General features: G+C 34.9%; 1 protein-coding gene across 2 annotated transcripts in view; it reads right to left on the bottom strand.

Moving 5' to 3' along the window:
• Nucleotides 1–390: 390 nt before the first annotated feature.
• Nucleotides 391–17784, bottom strand: part of CATSPER3 (cation channel sperm associated 3) — a 62908-nt gene continuing 45514 nt past the window's right edge. Inside the window, exons 6-8 of one of the 2 annotated variants that reach the window (XM_031953025.1) lie at nt 17136–17255; nt 7684–7841; nt 391–615 (exon numbers count right to left, since the gene is read on the bottom strand). In XM_031953025.1, coding sequence (XP_031808885.1) covers nt 510–615; nt 7684–7841; nt 17136–17255 — 384 coding nt within the window. In that variant the 3' untranslated portion in view covers nt 391–509. The remainder of the gene's footprint in view (nt 616–7683; nt 7842–17135; nt 17256–17784) is intronic. The other variant, XM_031953026.1, reaches the window with a different exon arrangement.

A 17784-nucleotide genomic window follows, 5' to 3' on the forward strand; every position in this document is an offset into this window, starting at 1 on the left:
GGAACACTCCACATTCCAAGCAGTCTGTAAATACCTACTGTGAGAGAGTCAAAGATGGGCTAAAAAATGAACCATGACTTATCTATAAAGCAATTTAAATTTAGCAGGTAGTTTTGATCTAATGGAAAGGATATTTAATTTGGAATTAGAGAGCCCAACTTTAAATCCATACTCTATTACTTAATTATCCTTGTACCCTTGACCTTGGGCAAAACCATCTCCTTCTAGTAGGCTTATTTTGCTCATTTATAAAATGAATGAATTGTACTAAAAGGATGCTAACATCCCTTCCAGTTTTAATTACTCTTTTTCTATAGAAAAGGTCCTGTCTTAGGTTATTTATCAGCAAAAGGAAAGACAATAATTTAAGGAAAGAAACATCTATTTGGATTTGGTTGAGTTTTATTTATTCAATGGGAACTTCCTAGAACTGCCCTATTTTTCTGCGCCTCAGGCCTGGCAGGAGCTAGATTGGACCTCAGATCCAGTAGCACCACCACGAAGCATGCCTAATATTCACCGGATTTCTCAGATGAGACTGAATGTTTCTTGACCGGTTTGTCTTCTAGCATCTGATTCAAAACATTCACCATTTCATAATAGAGTTCTTGGAGCCTGCAATGAGAAGGATGTGGTAAGGACTGGTCATCAAACCTACAAGAAAAGTTCCCTGAGTTTGTCCAAATCCCAGGCTCACTCATTAGAAATTTTCTATGTCAAGAAGTTTGATTTCCAGAAACTCTTCTTCCTCTTGCCCTTCACAAATTTAATCCCCACTCATGAGACACTCACTATTCACTGCCTGGAATTATTTTTGTTGACTGCTATGATGTCAGGTTAGTATCTTCTGGTTAGATTGATCTTCCTCTGAGGTTGGAGGTAATGTCTGTTTTTCCACAGTGTAGATAAGCAGAGAACTAGGCATACATAGTAGGTGTTCATAGGTAGGTGGCACAGTGAATAGAGAACTGAACTTGACATCAGTATGACAGTTTCCTCAACCATAAAATGAGGATTATAATAGCACCTGCCTCCCAGGGTTATTGTGAGATCAAATGAAATAATATTTATAAAACTTTAGCACAGTGCCTGGCATACAGTAGGTGCTTGTTATGGGCCAGAACTTGAAACAAGGTGCTAAGTCACTGGAAATGATAGAGACAATGCTTATGTACTTAGTTCACACCTTTAGAATTCACACCTTTAAGAGAGTTTATATAAGGAGTCCACTAAAGAACAAGCCCACTAGGGTCTCCAGGAGATTCACAAATCAGGATTCAGTCAGGAGATTCACAAGTCCAGGAGATTCATAAGTCAGAAGGACAAGTCCATTAGAGGAGGAGCCCACTAAAGGAAGCAAGACAGATTCATTCCAACTTCAGAATTCACAGCAGGAGAAATTAGATCAATTCCCATCTCATGACCCTTCCCCTTCAATTAACCCTTCATGGGTGGAGGGAGAAGGAGGAGGGGGAGAGGCAGTAACGCAATCAGCTCTTCCTATGAAGAAGCCTATGACAAGATTAGAAAAGGCATTGGTTAAGGCAAAAAGTGAAGGATGGGATGGATTTGATTTTATAAATGCATACCCTGATTGAAGAGATTAACTCTTCAAGTCAAAAAAGGAGAAGATACACTCCTTTTGATCTGGAAAAAATTAAGGATTTGAAAAAGGGTTGCACTCTTTATGGGACTACATCATCTTATGTTAAGATGTTACTAGATAGTTTGGCTTATGAAATCTTAACCCCGAGTGCTTGGAAATCCATAGCTAGGACATGTTTAAAACCTGGACAAAACTTTCTGTGGTTTTCGGAGTATTATGAATTATGTAGGATTCAAGCCAGACACAATAGTCAAACAGGAGTTAATGTACAAATAGCTTTTGACCAACTAGCAGATGAAGGTCAGTATGGAGAGAATTCAGAACAGATTAATTACCCCACAACATCTTATGAGCAGATCGCAACTGTGGCTATAAAAGCTTGGGGTACCATTCCAGGAATAGATTGAGGGGAAGCCTTCACAAAAATAGAGCAAGGTCCCAATGAACCCTTTGCAGATTTTGTGGGACATTTGCAAGCAGCTGTAACAAGAACCATTGGAGAAAATGCAGCTACAAAAATAAAGACCAGACATCTGGCTAAGGAAAATGCTAATGAGATTTGCAGAAGAATTATATGGGGACTACACAAAGATGCTCCTTTAGAAGATATCATAAGATGCTGTGCCACAGTGGGTACAAATGCTTATATGATGAACATAGAAAGATAGGGTCCCTCTTGGCAAGGGACTTCTAGAGAAGCTCGTCGATGCTTTCAACGTGGAAAAGTTGGACATCTAAAAGCTTAATGTAGATATGGAGATAGATGAGAAGGGAGGGTGAGAGAATAAAACCCAAAAACCCATGTCCAAAATACAACTGAGGCTTTCACTGGGCCTCAGAATGTAGATTGACCCAGGGAAATGAGAAGCAGGGCCCAGCTCCAAGACCTCAATCAAAAGACATGTGGGGCATGATGACAGCTCAGTTTATACCCAGAAAGTCTTTAGAAGGTCAGGACTCTGATGTGATAAACCAGCAAAAAAGCAATCAGATAGCAGAAAGGATTACAACTGGGGAAAATACAGGCTTTTTAAACCAACAGGGCAGTGTCCAGTGCAAACAGCTTCAATATAATTGCCAGGATGAGAGATCTAGATGAGGAGAGGTCTAGAAAGTAGTAAATAGAAGGGAATTAGACAGGTTAATTGCTTGGGAGAAAGGGTTTGCTTGAATTCCTACAAATGGAGAAGGAAACAGATGGGTGGTAATGAGCATCTGGAGAGAGACAGAAAAGGAGAAAAACCTCAAAACAAAGGAGAAGATCTAAGAAACATCTGACACTGAAAGAGCATGGCTGATAATGAGACTGTTGCAGGACTTGAAAACCAGCAGGAATCATTGGATTCTTTGAGATGAAAAATTGATGATGAGACTATTGCAGGACTTCAAAACTTGCAGGAATTATTGGATTCCTGGCACTATGAACTAATGGACAATAGATTCCTTTTGGACTATTTCTAGGACTTATGGCATGTATAATTCCTCATGTTGATTCATGTTATTTGTTATATCACTTCTAGCCTGTGTTATATTGCTGTGCGCTTATGTAATTTATGTAATTATGTGTAATACCTCCCATATTGATGGATTTATGTATACCTGTTTCAAGTGAGCCCCTTCAGAAACCCGCTAATCCGATTCCCTTTGGTGTTTTCATCTCCCTTCCTGAGATGTCAGGGAGGGAGTGATCACCCTCCTTTTTTGAGCAGTCAGGAAAGGCATGATCACCTTTTTGGGGGTTCTCGCATCCTTGAGAAGTCAGGGAGGTCATGACCATCTTATGTTCTAAATCAAAAGCAAGCGGGAGATGTTATGGGCCAGAACTTGAAACAAGGTGCTAAGTCACTGGAAATGATAGAGACATTGCTTATGTACTTAGTTCACACCTTTAAGAGAGTTTATATAAGGAGAAGCTCACTAAAAGACAAGTCCACTAGGGACTCTGGAAGATTCACAAGTCCAGGAGATCCATAAATCAGAAGGACAAGCCCACTAGAAGAGGAGTCCACTAAAGGAGGAGCCCACTAGAGGAAGCAAGACAGATTCATTCCAACTTCAACCTTTGTGCTGGCTAGCGACATTGGAAGGGAGAGGCTGAAGCTGGCAAAGGCAGAGGCAAAGGACTAGCCGCAAGAGCTCTTGGAACCAAGAAAGCTAATCAGGCTATTTTGAAGGAGACAATAAAGGATCTGAGCTTTTTTGAGGTGATTATTGAACTGAACTGAAACTAAGGCTGCCTCCAGGAGCCCCGCAAGAAATCTGCTCCCAGAGAATGATTATATTTTAGAGAAGAAAATATTACAGGTGCTTAATAACCGCTTGTTTCCTTTCTTCATATTTGCTGGCATAGCTATTAACTATGAAAATATGAAACCTGAAGGAAATGTTCTTTCTCCAAGCCTTTGGCCCTGTCAGAACTGCATGGGAGATAAGAATTCTTTGAATAGTATTCTAGAAGATGATTGCTTCATGATTTCTGATCAGACTGTTTACACCTCAAAATCTGTCTATACCACATTGTCAAGAACCCTCATTCAAAACCGTGCCCTCCCATTCCTGACAAGTTTGGAGTTCTTTAAGAATAGAAATCGCTCCTAAAAAGGGTTCTTCATCCTCTCACCATAATCTACTCTCACCTGCCTGCCTTTACAATAAAGTGGGTTCTAACTCCAATAAAACCACAATCCCACTTGCTACAAATGCTTATATTATGTCTTTAGTATAGCATGGTATGTTAAAAGTAGAACATAAATACTTTTCTAAAGTTCTTCCTCCATCTGGAAGATGTTCTACAGGCATCTTTATCTCAATAGAACCAAAGCAGCATTATCTTACCCTTGTCCCATTCTCTCCAACAAAAAGAAAAAAAAATTGGCTCTCTTCCAAACTTTTCTATCTTTATTGTGGATATCACCATCTTTCCATTTACTCTTTCCTCTCCTTTATTATACTTCATCAATTCAGTCACCATAAGGTTTCTCATCTATACAGGTGCAATAGCTTGACTGGCAAACTTGATTCTATTCTCTTCCCCTTCTACTGAATTTTCCATATATTTGCCAAAATAAGATTTAGGGCTAACTATATTTACTCCTCTACTCAAAAATCTTCCATGGCTCTCCATGACTATAATAAAAATACAAGTTCCTCAAATTTGGTGTTTAAAGCCCTTCACAATTTGTCCCTAACCTACATAGTTTTTTCCATAGTACTTCCCTGTGTAAGTTCTACATCTGAGTCAAAATGTTCCCCAAACCCCACTGCCAATCTTCCATTCCTTGACTGCACTCCCTCCCTGCCTCTATATCTTAGGCTCTTTAACTTCCTCCAAGATTCAATTCAGATGCCACCTTCTCCTAGAAGCACACCCCAATCATCTCTTCAACCTCAAGTTGAAGGAACTCTTGTTCCTTCTCAAATAATCTGAATATATGTCATATCCCCCCAAGAAAATATAAGTTGAGGTGGTTTTATTTTTATTTTTGTATATCTAATATCTAGAAGTGCCTAGAACATAGATGCTTAATTGGTGTGATTAATTAAAATTATTGGTCATTTATTTAAGTTGAAAAGAGGCTCTTAATTCTGACCTCCAGAATAAAAATCCCAGGCTGGGTTCCAAGTCTCATAAAAGTGACAGATTGGCTGTTGGTCAAGATCCATAAAAGCCTTCCTCAGTGGAGAAGACAACCCTGTTGACAAACTCATTTCAATATAAGTATGTAGGAATGCTTTTAAAGTTAGAAGGTCCTGCAGTACTGACTACAATTCTGACTTTCACCAGCCTATCATAGAAGCAGAAATTTCTACCATTAGAATTACTAATTAACAACAGCAAGGACAGAGTTATCAACAGAAGACCTTGGTGTGCACATATTACTGAGATAAAATCCTCTTCTACTGGTACACAGTAGCTCATTGATTTACCTATATGGAGACTAAACATGGGCAACTTAAGATTTAGGGGGCAAGAATGACAAGTCCTGGATGATAGTGAAAGTCTGAAAGGTTATACTAAATTATCTTTAAGAGCCTTTACAACTTTAGAATTCTTCCTTGTTATAACATAAGCTTCATAAGGGGAGAAGTCTGCTTAGTTTTTGTTGTTATATCCCTATTACCTCACTTTAAAAAAGAACTTTTTATTGGAACAATCTCCTTTATGCAGAAGCTGCTAGGAAGAACCTAGCAAAGTATATTATTTAAACATATCATTTGTAAATGAGTAGATTGAATTTGATGATTCCCTAAGGACATTTACAACTCTAAATCCTATGATCTCCTACTGTCTGGCATCTTCCTCAATGTCCCCCATTAATCCTCATCATTGAAGAATATAAGCAGGATAAGCTGGCAGAAAAGAACAGAAATGCTTATCACAACAGAGTCCTGCCACCACACTGGTGCCCTTGGAATAGATGGTGAAAATTTCTTCACAGGCTCAGTCTGACTAATTCCACATAGTTATTTCCATTCTTCATACCCCAAGTAATGGCAGACAGCTGTCAGAACACTATACTCTGACATACATTGACAATCAAAATCAGTTAACTCTGTTTTTTAAAATTGTTTATAACAGCTTTTTATTTTTCAAAATACACGCAAAAATAATTTTCAACATTCACCTTTACAAAAACCCTGTGTTCCAAATTTTTCTCCCTCCCCTAGACAGCAAAATATAGGTTAACATGTACAATTCATCTATACATATTTCCACATTTATTATTCTGCACAAAAAAAATCAGATTAAAAGGGGAAAAATGAGAAAGAAAAAAGCCGAACAAGCAAACAACAACAAAGGTGAAAATACTGTTATGATCCACATTCAGTCCTCATAATCCTCTCTCTGGAGTCAGATGAGTCTCTCAATCACAGTCTATTGAAATCCCTAAATCACATCATTGTTAAAAAGAGCCAAAACCATCATGGTTGATCATCACATAATCTTCTTGTTGCTATATACAATGTTTTCTTGGTTAAATTTTCTACTCACTTCACTTAGCATCACTTCACTTCTAAGTCTCTCCAAGGCCTTTCTGAAATCATTCTGCTGATTATTTCTTACAAAACAATAATATTCCATTATATTCATATGCCAAAAATTATTCAACCATTCCCCAATGTATTAATGTCTCAATTTTTCCACATCCCCTCCACATTTATCATTATCTTTTCCTATAGTCTGAGCCAATCTGAGAGGTATGAAGTGGTGCCTCAGAGTTGTCTTAATTTGCATTTCTCTAATCAGTAATAATTTAGAACATTTTTTATATGACTAGAAATGGTTTTAATTTCTATATGTGAAAATTGTCTGTTCATATTCTTTGAGTTGTCTATTTTTAATGATTTCCCTCTACTGCAAAGAAGACATCATTGGTAGAATAGGGGAACACTGGATGAAAACTGCCTTGCAATGGGAGAAGAGGGGACTAAGAAGCTGGTCTACATTCCCAAAATGAGTTAGTAACAAACAAACAAAATGAGTTTACTACCAGCCTAATTTTTTCCCATAATACTGAAATATAGAGAAGGGAAAAGTAAGGAATCCAGTCAGTCATGTTGAGGTAGAAGTAGAGAGGGAAAAAAAACAGTAATTATTACCTCCAGGATCAATTTAAAATTTGTCATTTAAAGCTCTTCATAACTTGATTCCTTCCTACCTTGAAAGTCTGTGTCCCAGCTACAATGACATACTTGTTTTTTCCATCCCCTTTCTCCAATGCTTTTCCATGCTTTCCTTCTCCCTCTTCACCTCCACCTCTTAGTTTCTCTGACTTATTTCAAGTCTCAGCTTAAATTCCACCATCTACAAGAAACCTGAAATCATCTTCTAACGGTATATATCTTCTCTGAACCCAATTATTTACATTCTGTCTCCCCATTAGAATGTGAGTTCTTTGTGGGCAGGAACTGTTGATTTTTTCTATTGTTTACATTTAAATGCTTTTTACCAGCAGGAATCCTCACCCCCAAAAGAAGGTCTCTTGAAAATGAAAGAGTTTCTAGGTCATTTATGAGTTTGGGCTAAAAGAAGTAAGTTTGGATCTAATGACCCAAGTGGTCAAGAATGGACTTACTTAACAATAGTATTATCTTGGTTGTCCAGTGTTGACAGGTAAATATCAATGAAGGGAAGAGTGGTACAGAAATCTTCCAAGACCATAGGGTCTGTATGTCTTAGAGTCTTCTTAAAACCTTCTACCAATTCACTGAAAGTTTGAAATTCACTTTTTTTCTAGAGAGAGAGAGAGAGAGAAGACAATGAAGTTAATGATGAAATCTATAGATTTTATTCTATATTTGGACCCCCATGGCACAATTAAATGAATATGTGAACAATTTTATTTTGATCTGTGTAATTTTGATTTATGTGAAATTGCAATTGGAGTTCATATATTTCTGGGTTTATCTTGACAGGTAGACTTCCAAGTATTTTATATGGTCTGAAATTATTCTCTTTGCTGTTGGATTTTATTGATGAGTTTACTTTATATGCTTCAACCTTTCTAAAACAGGTCATTATTTCAATGAATTTTTTAGTTGATTCTTTAGGATTGTCCAAGTATGCCATCTGAAAAAAGTGATAGTTTTGTTTCTTCATTGTCTATTCTAATTCCTCCGATTTTTTTCTTTTTTTTAATTTCCAAATTAATCATGTTGTGAGACAGACCAAAAAAAAAAAACACTGAAGAAAAATAAAGTTTACAAAGTATACTTCAATCTGTATTCAATTACCATCAGTTCTTTATCTGGAGATGGATGGAACTTTTCTTCTTAAGCCTTTTAGAGTTGTCTTGGATTATGGTATTGCTGAAAATAGTTAAGTCACTCACAGTTAATCATCTTACAAGATGGTTGTTACTTTGTACACAGTCTTTCCAGGTTTTTCTGAGCATTCTGGTCATCATTTCTTATAATAGTATTCTATTACAATCACATAGCACAGTCTGTGTAACCATTCCCCAATTGATGGGCAGCCTCCTAATTTCTAACTCCTTGCCACCAGAAAAGAGCTGCTACAAATATTTCTATACATATAGGTCCCTGTCGTTTGGGTTCTTTTCTCTTTTTTGGGATACAGACCTAGTAATGGTATTATTAGGTCCATAAGAATACATGGTTTTATATCCCTTTGGATTTAGTTCCAAATTGCTTTACAAAATGGTTGAATCAGTTCACAACTCCATCACTGATGCATTCATATCTTATTTTGTAATGTCTGGACTAGTTTTCTGGAGGATCTCTGGACGAGTCTTGGTCTTAGGTGGAGGAGTGATGAAGGCAGGAGAGTCACTAGAAGTATCTCTGTTTCTGTCTCCATCTTCTGTGTCTGAGTCCTCGTCTGTATCTCCTCTGTGTCTGTATCTGAGTCTGAGTCTGGGTCTCAGATCGAGCTGAAGCTCCAGGCTCCAGTCCTTTCAGCCCTTAAATACCTCATTCTGATTACATCATTATATCATACTAAGTATATGTGAACTAGAGAAATGTTATCTCATCAATCACACTGAGTAAACACACTAAGTATCCTTGCTTCAAGTATACCTTTCCCAGAATTCCCCCACTATCTGCAGCCCTCTACATTATTTTCTTCCACATTTCTTTCCAACATTTGTCCTTTTGTCCTATCATATTAGCCATTTTAGTAGGTATGAGGTAGTGCCTAGAATTGTTCCAATTTGCATTGCTTTAATCCAAAGTGGTTTAGAGCATTTTTTCATCTACCTTTAATTACTTCATCTAAAAATCGTTCATATTTTTGTCTTTAATCAAATGAGGAATGACGCTTGTTTTTATAAATTTGACTCTGTTCTCTAAATATTTGAGAAATGAGGCCTTTATCAAAGAAAGTTGCTTCAAAACTTTTTTCAGTTATGATTGCAAACTGTATTTCTTTCCATCCTATTTTCCCCTTCCTATTTATTATGTTCTCTACTTCACTATTTCCCTCTTCTAAAGTGTTTTGCTTCTGACCACCACCTCTCCCAATCTGCAATTCTTTCTACTATATACTCTCTTGTCTAATCCCTTTCCTCTTCTCCTTTCCTGTAGGATAAGATAAATTTCTATATCCAATTGAGTATTTCCTTCTTTGAGCAGAGAATTTAAGAGGAAGGGAAAGTAAGGTTAGGCAAAATTATCTCACATAATCAAGAGTGTACATGTGTGTAGACATTCATACAAACAAGGAACAAGGAGGAGTAGCTGACACTTAAATCTCACTCTCATCTGAACTGGTCAAAAGAAGGACACACACACACACATACACACTCATTGGGCATACAAAAAAAGTTATATTCAACAGGGAAATAGGAGGGAGAAGAGCAAAAGGAAAGGGGAATTAGAAGAAAGGTAGATTAAGGGAGGGATTAGTCCTAACTAAAGCAACCTCTAAGGATATTAAAAAAAATTAGGTCTTTTTAAGATGTCAAAAAATAGGAATCTGAGGGAAGACCTATAAACTGAAGAATCAATGAATAAGTTATGGCAAATAAATGTGATAGAATACTATTGGGCTAAACACTTAATGTAATGATCAATTACAATTCTAGGGGACTAATGATGAAACACACTACATACCTCCTGATAGAGGTAAAAGACTCAGAATATAAATTTTGAGGGGGCACGATCAATATGGAAAGTAGTTTAGATTAACTATACATGCTCGTAATAGATTTTGTTTTCCTGTATTAACAACTAGGGGACAAGAGAGGTTGGGTGAAAGATGGTGAATTTGGGCTTATTAAAATAAAATATTTTTTAAAGAATCTACAATGCTTTTTTAAAAAAACATCAGAATCATAGATTGAGAGCTGGAAAGGATTTTAAAGGCTATTAAGTCTGATCCCCACATTTTATAAATGAGAAAATTGAGTCATAGAGAAGTTAAGTGAGCTAATAGACATCTAAGAAGAGATTTGAATCCCAGATCTTTCTAATTCTAAATTCAGTACACTACACTATTATGCTGCCTCTTCAAGAAGGCAAAATCCCAAAATAAGCTGAAGATTGAAAGAAAAATTCTAAAAATAATAATAATAAAGTACTTTTAAAGTCATGTTGTTTTCTTTGGTGTTGATTGACATCAGCCTTAAGGGGATGAATAGTGGTATACTACACTTTTCCATTCTTCCCTTTCTATCCAACATTTCTGTCAGTTACTTAGATGAAAGAATGAATGCCACGCTCTTGAAATTTTCACAGATGACAAGGTTAGGAAGAATCACTAATATTATTTTTTGTGAAGTAGCAATATTATAGGATGATCAGCTTTGAATGACTTTGCTATTCTCAGCAATACAATGATCCAAGATTATTCTGAAGGACTTAAAATAAAAAATGCTATGCATTCCCAGAGAAAGAATTGATTCTGAATTTAATCAGAATAGAATTCTGAATAGAACAGAAAGAACAGGTGTCTGAAGAATGAAGCCTACTTTTTAAACTTTATTTTTCTTGTGGTTTTCTGGGGAGGAGGGAGAGCTAGATTTTCTTTCACAACAAGACTTTTATGGAAATGTTTTGCATAATTTCACATTGCCTTCTCAATGGGGGGAGTGGCAAAGGAAGAAGGAGGAGAATCTGGAACTCAAAGTTTTAAAAACATATTAAAATTATTTTACATGTATTAGTGAAATATAAAATGTTTAATAAAGAATTGAAAAGGAATAATATCCTTTTGCATGACAGAATGAGGAGTGAAGATGACTTTGGCAGACTCAGATTATATATGGAAAGGAACATCAGTTTATTATAATACAATTTATACATAGTCTATGAAATCAACTGTACAAGTACAAGAGACCTGGTTTAACAAGAATTCGTGTTTAAAAAAACCAAAATATTTTCATGAATATGAATAAATTGTAAAGTGTAGTAATCAAAAAGTTAATGCAATATTAGGTTGAATTAACAGAAAGTATTGTGCCCAGGATGAGTAAGGTGAGTGTCCTACTTTTGCCCTTGTCAGACCATATCTGAAGTATAGAGTTGAATTCTGCATCCCATTTTAAAACAGGAAGTGTCTCCAAAATAAAAGAAAATATAAGATTAATATGGCATGTGATCCATAATCACTTTCTTCAAATATTTAAAAGGTCCTATGATGGAAGACTAATTAGATTTACTGTTTTGCTCTTCATTTTTCATTAGTTTGTTTATTTGTTTTTTGGTCATTTTGCTTAATGTACCTTTTTTAAAAATAGCTTTTTTTTCAAAATACATACAAAGATAGTTTTCAACACTCACCCTTGCAAAACCTTATGTTCCAAATTTTTCTCCCCTCCTTTCCTCATCTCCCTTAGTCAGCAAATAATCCAATATATATTAAACATATGCAGTTCTTCTATATGTATTTCCATATTTATCATGCTGCACAAGAAAAATCAGATCAAAAAGGGAAAAAATGAGAAAAAACAAAAAGCAAGCAAACAATAACAAAAAAGGTGATAAACTATGTTGTGATCCATGTTTAATCTCAATAGTCTTCTTTCTGGATGCAGATTGTTCTCTCCATCACAAGTCTATTAGACTTGACTTGCATCACCTTATTTTTGAAAAGAGCCACATCCATCAGAATTGAACATCACATAAAGATATTGTTCTTGCTGTGTACAATGTTCTCTTGGTTGTACTCAATTCACTTAGCATCATTCCATGTAACTCCAGGCCTTTCTGAAATCATCCTGCTGGTTATTTCTTTTAGAACAATATTATTCCATAGCATTCATATAGCATAACTTATTCAACCATTCCCCAACTGATGAGTAGCCACTGAGTTTCCAGTTCCTTACCATTACAAAAAGGGCTGTTACAAATATTTTTGTACATGTGGGTCCTTTTCCCTTTTATATGATCTCTTCGGGATACAAACCCAGTAGACACTGCTGAATCAAAGGGTTTTCACAGTTTGATAGCTCTTTGAACATAGTTCCAAATTTCTCTCCAGACTGGTCAAAGTAGTTCACAACTCCACCAACAATGTATTAATGTCCCAGTTTTCCCACATCCCCTCCAACATTTATTATTATTTTTTCCTGTCATTTTAGTTAATCTCAGAGGTATGTAATGGTATATCAGTTATCTTAATTTGCATTTCTCTGATCAATAGTGATTTAGGAACATTTTTTAAAATATGACTAGAAATTTAATTTCTTCATCTGAAAATTGTTCATATCCTTTACCCATTTATCAATTGGAGAATGGCATGTATTCTTATAAATTTGAGTCAATTCTCTATATATTTTAGAAATGAGGCCTTTATCATAACCCTGGGATGTAAAGATTTTTTTCCCACTTTTCTGCTTCCTTTCTAATTTTGCCTGCGTTAGTTTTGTTTGTACAAAAACTTTTTAATTTAATATAATCAAAATTATCCATTTTGAATTTCATACTGTAATCTAGTTCTTCTTTGGCCTATAAATTCCTTCTTTTTCCATTGATCTGAGAGGTAGACTATCCTTGATTCTTCTAATTTATTTATAATATCACTCTTTATGTCTAACTCATGAAACTATGTCAACCTTATCTTGATATATATAGTGTTTTAGGTGTGGGTCAATGTCTAGTTTCTGCCATACTATTTTCCAACTTTGCTAGCAATTTTTGTCAAATATTGAGTTCTTATCCCAGAATCTGGGGTCTTTGGGTTTATTAAACACACTGTAGTTGTGGACTATTGGGTTTTATGAACCTAACCTATTCCACTGATCAACTATTCTATTTCTTAGCCAATACCAAATGGTTTTGATGACCATTGCTTTATAATATAATTTTAGATCTGATTTAGCTAGGCCACCTGCATTTTTTCATTAATTCCATTGAAATTCTTGACATTTTATTGCTCCAGATGAACTTTGTTATTATTTTTTAGTTCTATAAAGTAGTCTCTTGGCAGTTTGAATGGCACTGAACAAGTAGATTAATTTAGGTAGAATTGCATTTTTATTATATTTGCTTAGTCTACGCATGAGCACTTGATATCCTTCCAATTGTTTAGATCTGACTTTATTTGTGTAAAAAATGTTTTCTAATTGTGTTCAGATAGTTTCTGACTTTTTCTTGGCAGGTAGGTGGCCAAATATTTTATATTATCTGCAGTTATTTTAAATAAAATTTCTCATTGTATCTCTCACTGATGGACTTTGTTGTTAACATATAGAAATGCTGATGATTTATGTGGATTTATTTCATATCCTGCAACTTTGTTAAAGTTGTTAATTGTTTTTAGTGATTTTTAGTTAATTCTCCAGGAATCTCTTAGTATACCATCATATCATCTGCAAAGAGTGATAATTTGGTTTCTTCATTACCTATTCTAATTTCTTTACTTTCTTTTTTTTTCTCTTATTGATAAAGCTAACATTTCTAAAACAATATTGAATAATAATAATGATAGCAAAATTTTTCACCATTGATCATACTGGGAATGCTACTAGTTTATCCTCATTGCGTATGATGACTGGTGATGATTTTAGATAGATGCTACTGATCATTTTAAGGAAAGTTCCATTTATTCCTGGGCTTTCTAGTGTTTTTAATAGTAACGAGTTCTGAATTTTGTCAAATTATTTTTCTGCATCTATTGAGATAATTATACAATTTCCATTAGTTTGGTCATTGATACAGTCAATTATGCTGATAGTTTTCCTAATATTGAACGAGCTTTGCATTCCTGGTATAAATTCTGGTGTATTATCCTAGCAATAACTTGCTGTAATCTCCTTGCTAATATTTTATTTAAGATTTTTGCATAAATATTCATTAGGGAAATTATTCTATAATTTTCTGTTTCTGTTTTGACCCTACCTGGTTTAGGTATCAGCATAATATTTGTATCATAAAAGGAATTTGGTAGGACTCCTTCTTTTCCTATTTTTCCAAATAGTTTGCATAGTATTAGAATTAATTGTTCTTTAAGTGTTTGGTAGAATTCACTTGTAAATCCATCTGGCCCTGAAGATTTCTTCTTAGGGATCTGATTAATAACTTGTTTAATTTCTTTTTCTAAAATGGGACTATTTAAGTAATTTTTTCCTGTTAATTTGTTAATCTGAGCAATCTATATTTTTGTAAGTATTCATCCATTTCACTTAGATTATCAGATTTATTGGCACACAGTGGGACAAAATAGTTCCTAATTATTGCTCTGATTTCCTTTTCATTGGTGGGAAGTTCATCCTTTTCATTTTTGATAGAAAAAGGAAAGAAGAAAGTCTATCAATAAAGTTTATCTATTTTCTTGTGTTTTTTTTTCATAAAACCAATTCTTAGATTTGTTTATTAGTTCAATAGTTTTCTTATTTTCATTTTTATTAATCTCAGAATTTTATTTTCAGAATTTCAAATTTGGTATTTAATTAGGGTTTTTAATCTGTTCTTTTTCTAGCTTTATTTAGTTGCATGCTCAATTCATTGATCTTCTCTTTCTGTATTTTATTCAAGTAAGCATCTTAAAGAGTTAAAATTTCCCAAGAATTGCTTTGACTGCATCCCATGAATTTTGGTATGTTGTCTTATTATTGCCATTCTCGATTGTTTCTATGCTTTGTTATTTCACTCACTTGTTCTTTAGGATAATTTAGTTTCCAATTAATTTTTGGTCCATTTTTCCCTGGCCCTTTTTTATTGTAATGATGTAATTTTTATTATATCATAATCTGAAAAAGATGCATTCTCTATTTCTGCCTTTTAGAAGTTTTTTATGTCCTGATACATGGTCAGTTTTTATGTAAATTCCATGTACTACCAAGAAAAAAGTATATTCCTTTCTGTCCCCATTCAGTTTTCTCCAAAGGTCTATCATACCTAACTTTTCTAAAATTCTATTTACCTCCTTAACTTCTTTTTTGTTTGTTTTGCAGTTCAATTTATCTAGTTCTGATAGAGAATGATTGCGATCCCCCACTAGTATAGTTTTCCTGTCTGTTTGTTCTTGAAACTCTTAACTTCTCTAGGAATTTAGATACAATACCACTTGGTTCATATATGATTAGTATTGATATTACTTCATTATTTATGGCAACCTTTAGTAAGATGTAGTTTCTTATCTATTTTAAAGGATATCTATTTTAATTACAGATTGAAAAAAAGCTTACATGCCTGTAAGCTACTATGGTTATAATAGGATATGTTATGATTAGAGTCTTAAGTTTAACTGAGAACATCCTTGTTTTAGGTGCTTTGGGAAGAAAAAAGAAAAAGGATGAATACATTAAAAGCTATTTTTTTCTTGTAAAAAATAGATATCTATTTTATCTATTTTAATTGTTAGGATTCTTACAAAGTGATAAGTCAATTGTCTAATTTTAGCATCGAGCTTAGCAGTTCTCTAGTTCAGAGTTCACACCTTTCACACCTTGAAGAGTTCACACATTAGTTCACACATTAGCGTTTGAGATTCACAAGTCAGGATTCAATAAGAGATTCACAAGTTCAATGGCAGAGATTCACAAGTCACAGCTCCCACAATCCCACTCTCGGAGAAGGAGTCAACCTTTAAGTTCACACCTTTAAGAGATCATATATAAGAAGCTCTTGGAGCCTCAGCCAGGAGTCAGTTGGGGAGATTGAGAAGCCAGGAGTCAGAGTTAAGCTAGAGGCAGAAGTTGGAAGAACTAAAGGACAAGCTGCAAGAGCCCTTGGAACCAAGGAGGGAGATAGGCCTCTAGGAAAACTAACTGGGCTATTTGGAAGAGACAATAAAGGACTGAACTTTTAACAGCTGGCTGCATTTGAGGTGATTATTACTTTGAACTGAAACGAAGGCTGCCTCCAGAAGCCCCCCAAGAAATCTGCTCCCAGAGAACATTATATTCTAGAGAAGAGAAGAACACTACATTTAATTAGATCTTTTTTTATTCTATTTGGAGTTTTCTTGGCAAAGATACTGGAGAGCTTGCCATTTCCTTCTTCAGCTCATTTTACAGATGAGAAAACTGAGGCAAACAAGATTAATTGACTTGCCCAAGGTGACACAACTAATACATGTCTGAGACCAGATTTGAACATATTGGCTGAATGTAAGAAAAAAACAAGTTAATATTTAGAATTGTTCAACAATGAAATCAGCTAAGCACAAAAGTTAGCAATTTCTTAATTTCCCCTCTCCCTCCAAGTTTTTAAGTACAGATTTTATAAATTACATAAAGTTAATTATCAAATTGATAAGAGGATGAAATAGGAAATCTCCTAACAGCCCTCTCAACTCTTCAGCTTCTAAATTCACTCAGAGAATATACAAGAGATTTCTATACACATATGGATTGGCCTAGGTGGAATCTGAGGACCCTTTCAACTTTGAGATTCTATGACCTTTGTAATTTTTTTAAAAAGTAGCATTAATATTATTATTCTAGATATTCAAAATTGTCTCTAACTGCCACTGATTTTCAAAAATGGAGAAAAAAATTGCTCATGTAGATAGCCAGGTTAAAATTATATGCCACAAACTTTCCCCATATTGTTTTTCCACTCAGGCCATCCACAGACAATACTATCTAATCTGGCTTCAACTTCCAACGATATTACATACCCCTTTCTGCATGAGTCTGTTGACTTCTGCCTGCTGCTTCCTCAAGATATTTTGCTTCTCTTGTAAAACAGCTATATGTCGCTCATTTGCCAATTCCTTTTCAAATTTCTTGATTGAATCCTAATCAGACCAAGAACAGATTCTATCATTAGATAATAAAGTTTTAAATCTGGAAGGGACTTTAGAGAGCAAGTAGCTCCATCCTTTTTGTATGAGGAAACTGAGGTTCTGAAAGAGGACGTTAATTATCTAAGTTGACATAGATGATAAGCACCTAGAAGAAAGGACTGAATTTTTGTTTTACCTTTGATTCTCAGTATTCAGGACAGTACACCACACAAAGGAGTTTGATGCTTTGTCTGTTGACTGTGAACTTTGCTGAAGAGCTGAGATCTAAAACTAGTTTTTCAGCCTCCAAATCCAAAATACTTTTCACTATACCACGATAGAAAGTTAGATATGACAATGGTCTTTGTAAGATAAAGGCAGTCTAAAGTCATGAATCTGCTGTGATTATAGAAAGGTTTAGGGAAAGAAATGCCTAATGCCACTCCTTTCTGCTCCCTGGTAAAAAATTCTAGTGACTCTGCCTCTAAAGATGATACATTTTTCACACTTCTTATTTCCTTTTCTCCTGATTGCTACCCTA

Source organism: Sarcophilus harrisii, chromosome 2 (genome assembly GCF_902635505.1).
Source record: "Sarcophilus harrisii chromosome 2, mSarHar1.11, whole genome shotgun sequence".
Lineage (NCBI taxonomy): Eukaryota > Metazoa > Chordata > Mammalia > Dasyuromorphia > Dasyuridae > Sarcophilus > Sarcophilus harrisii.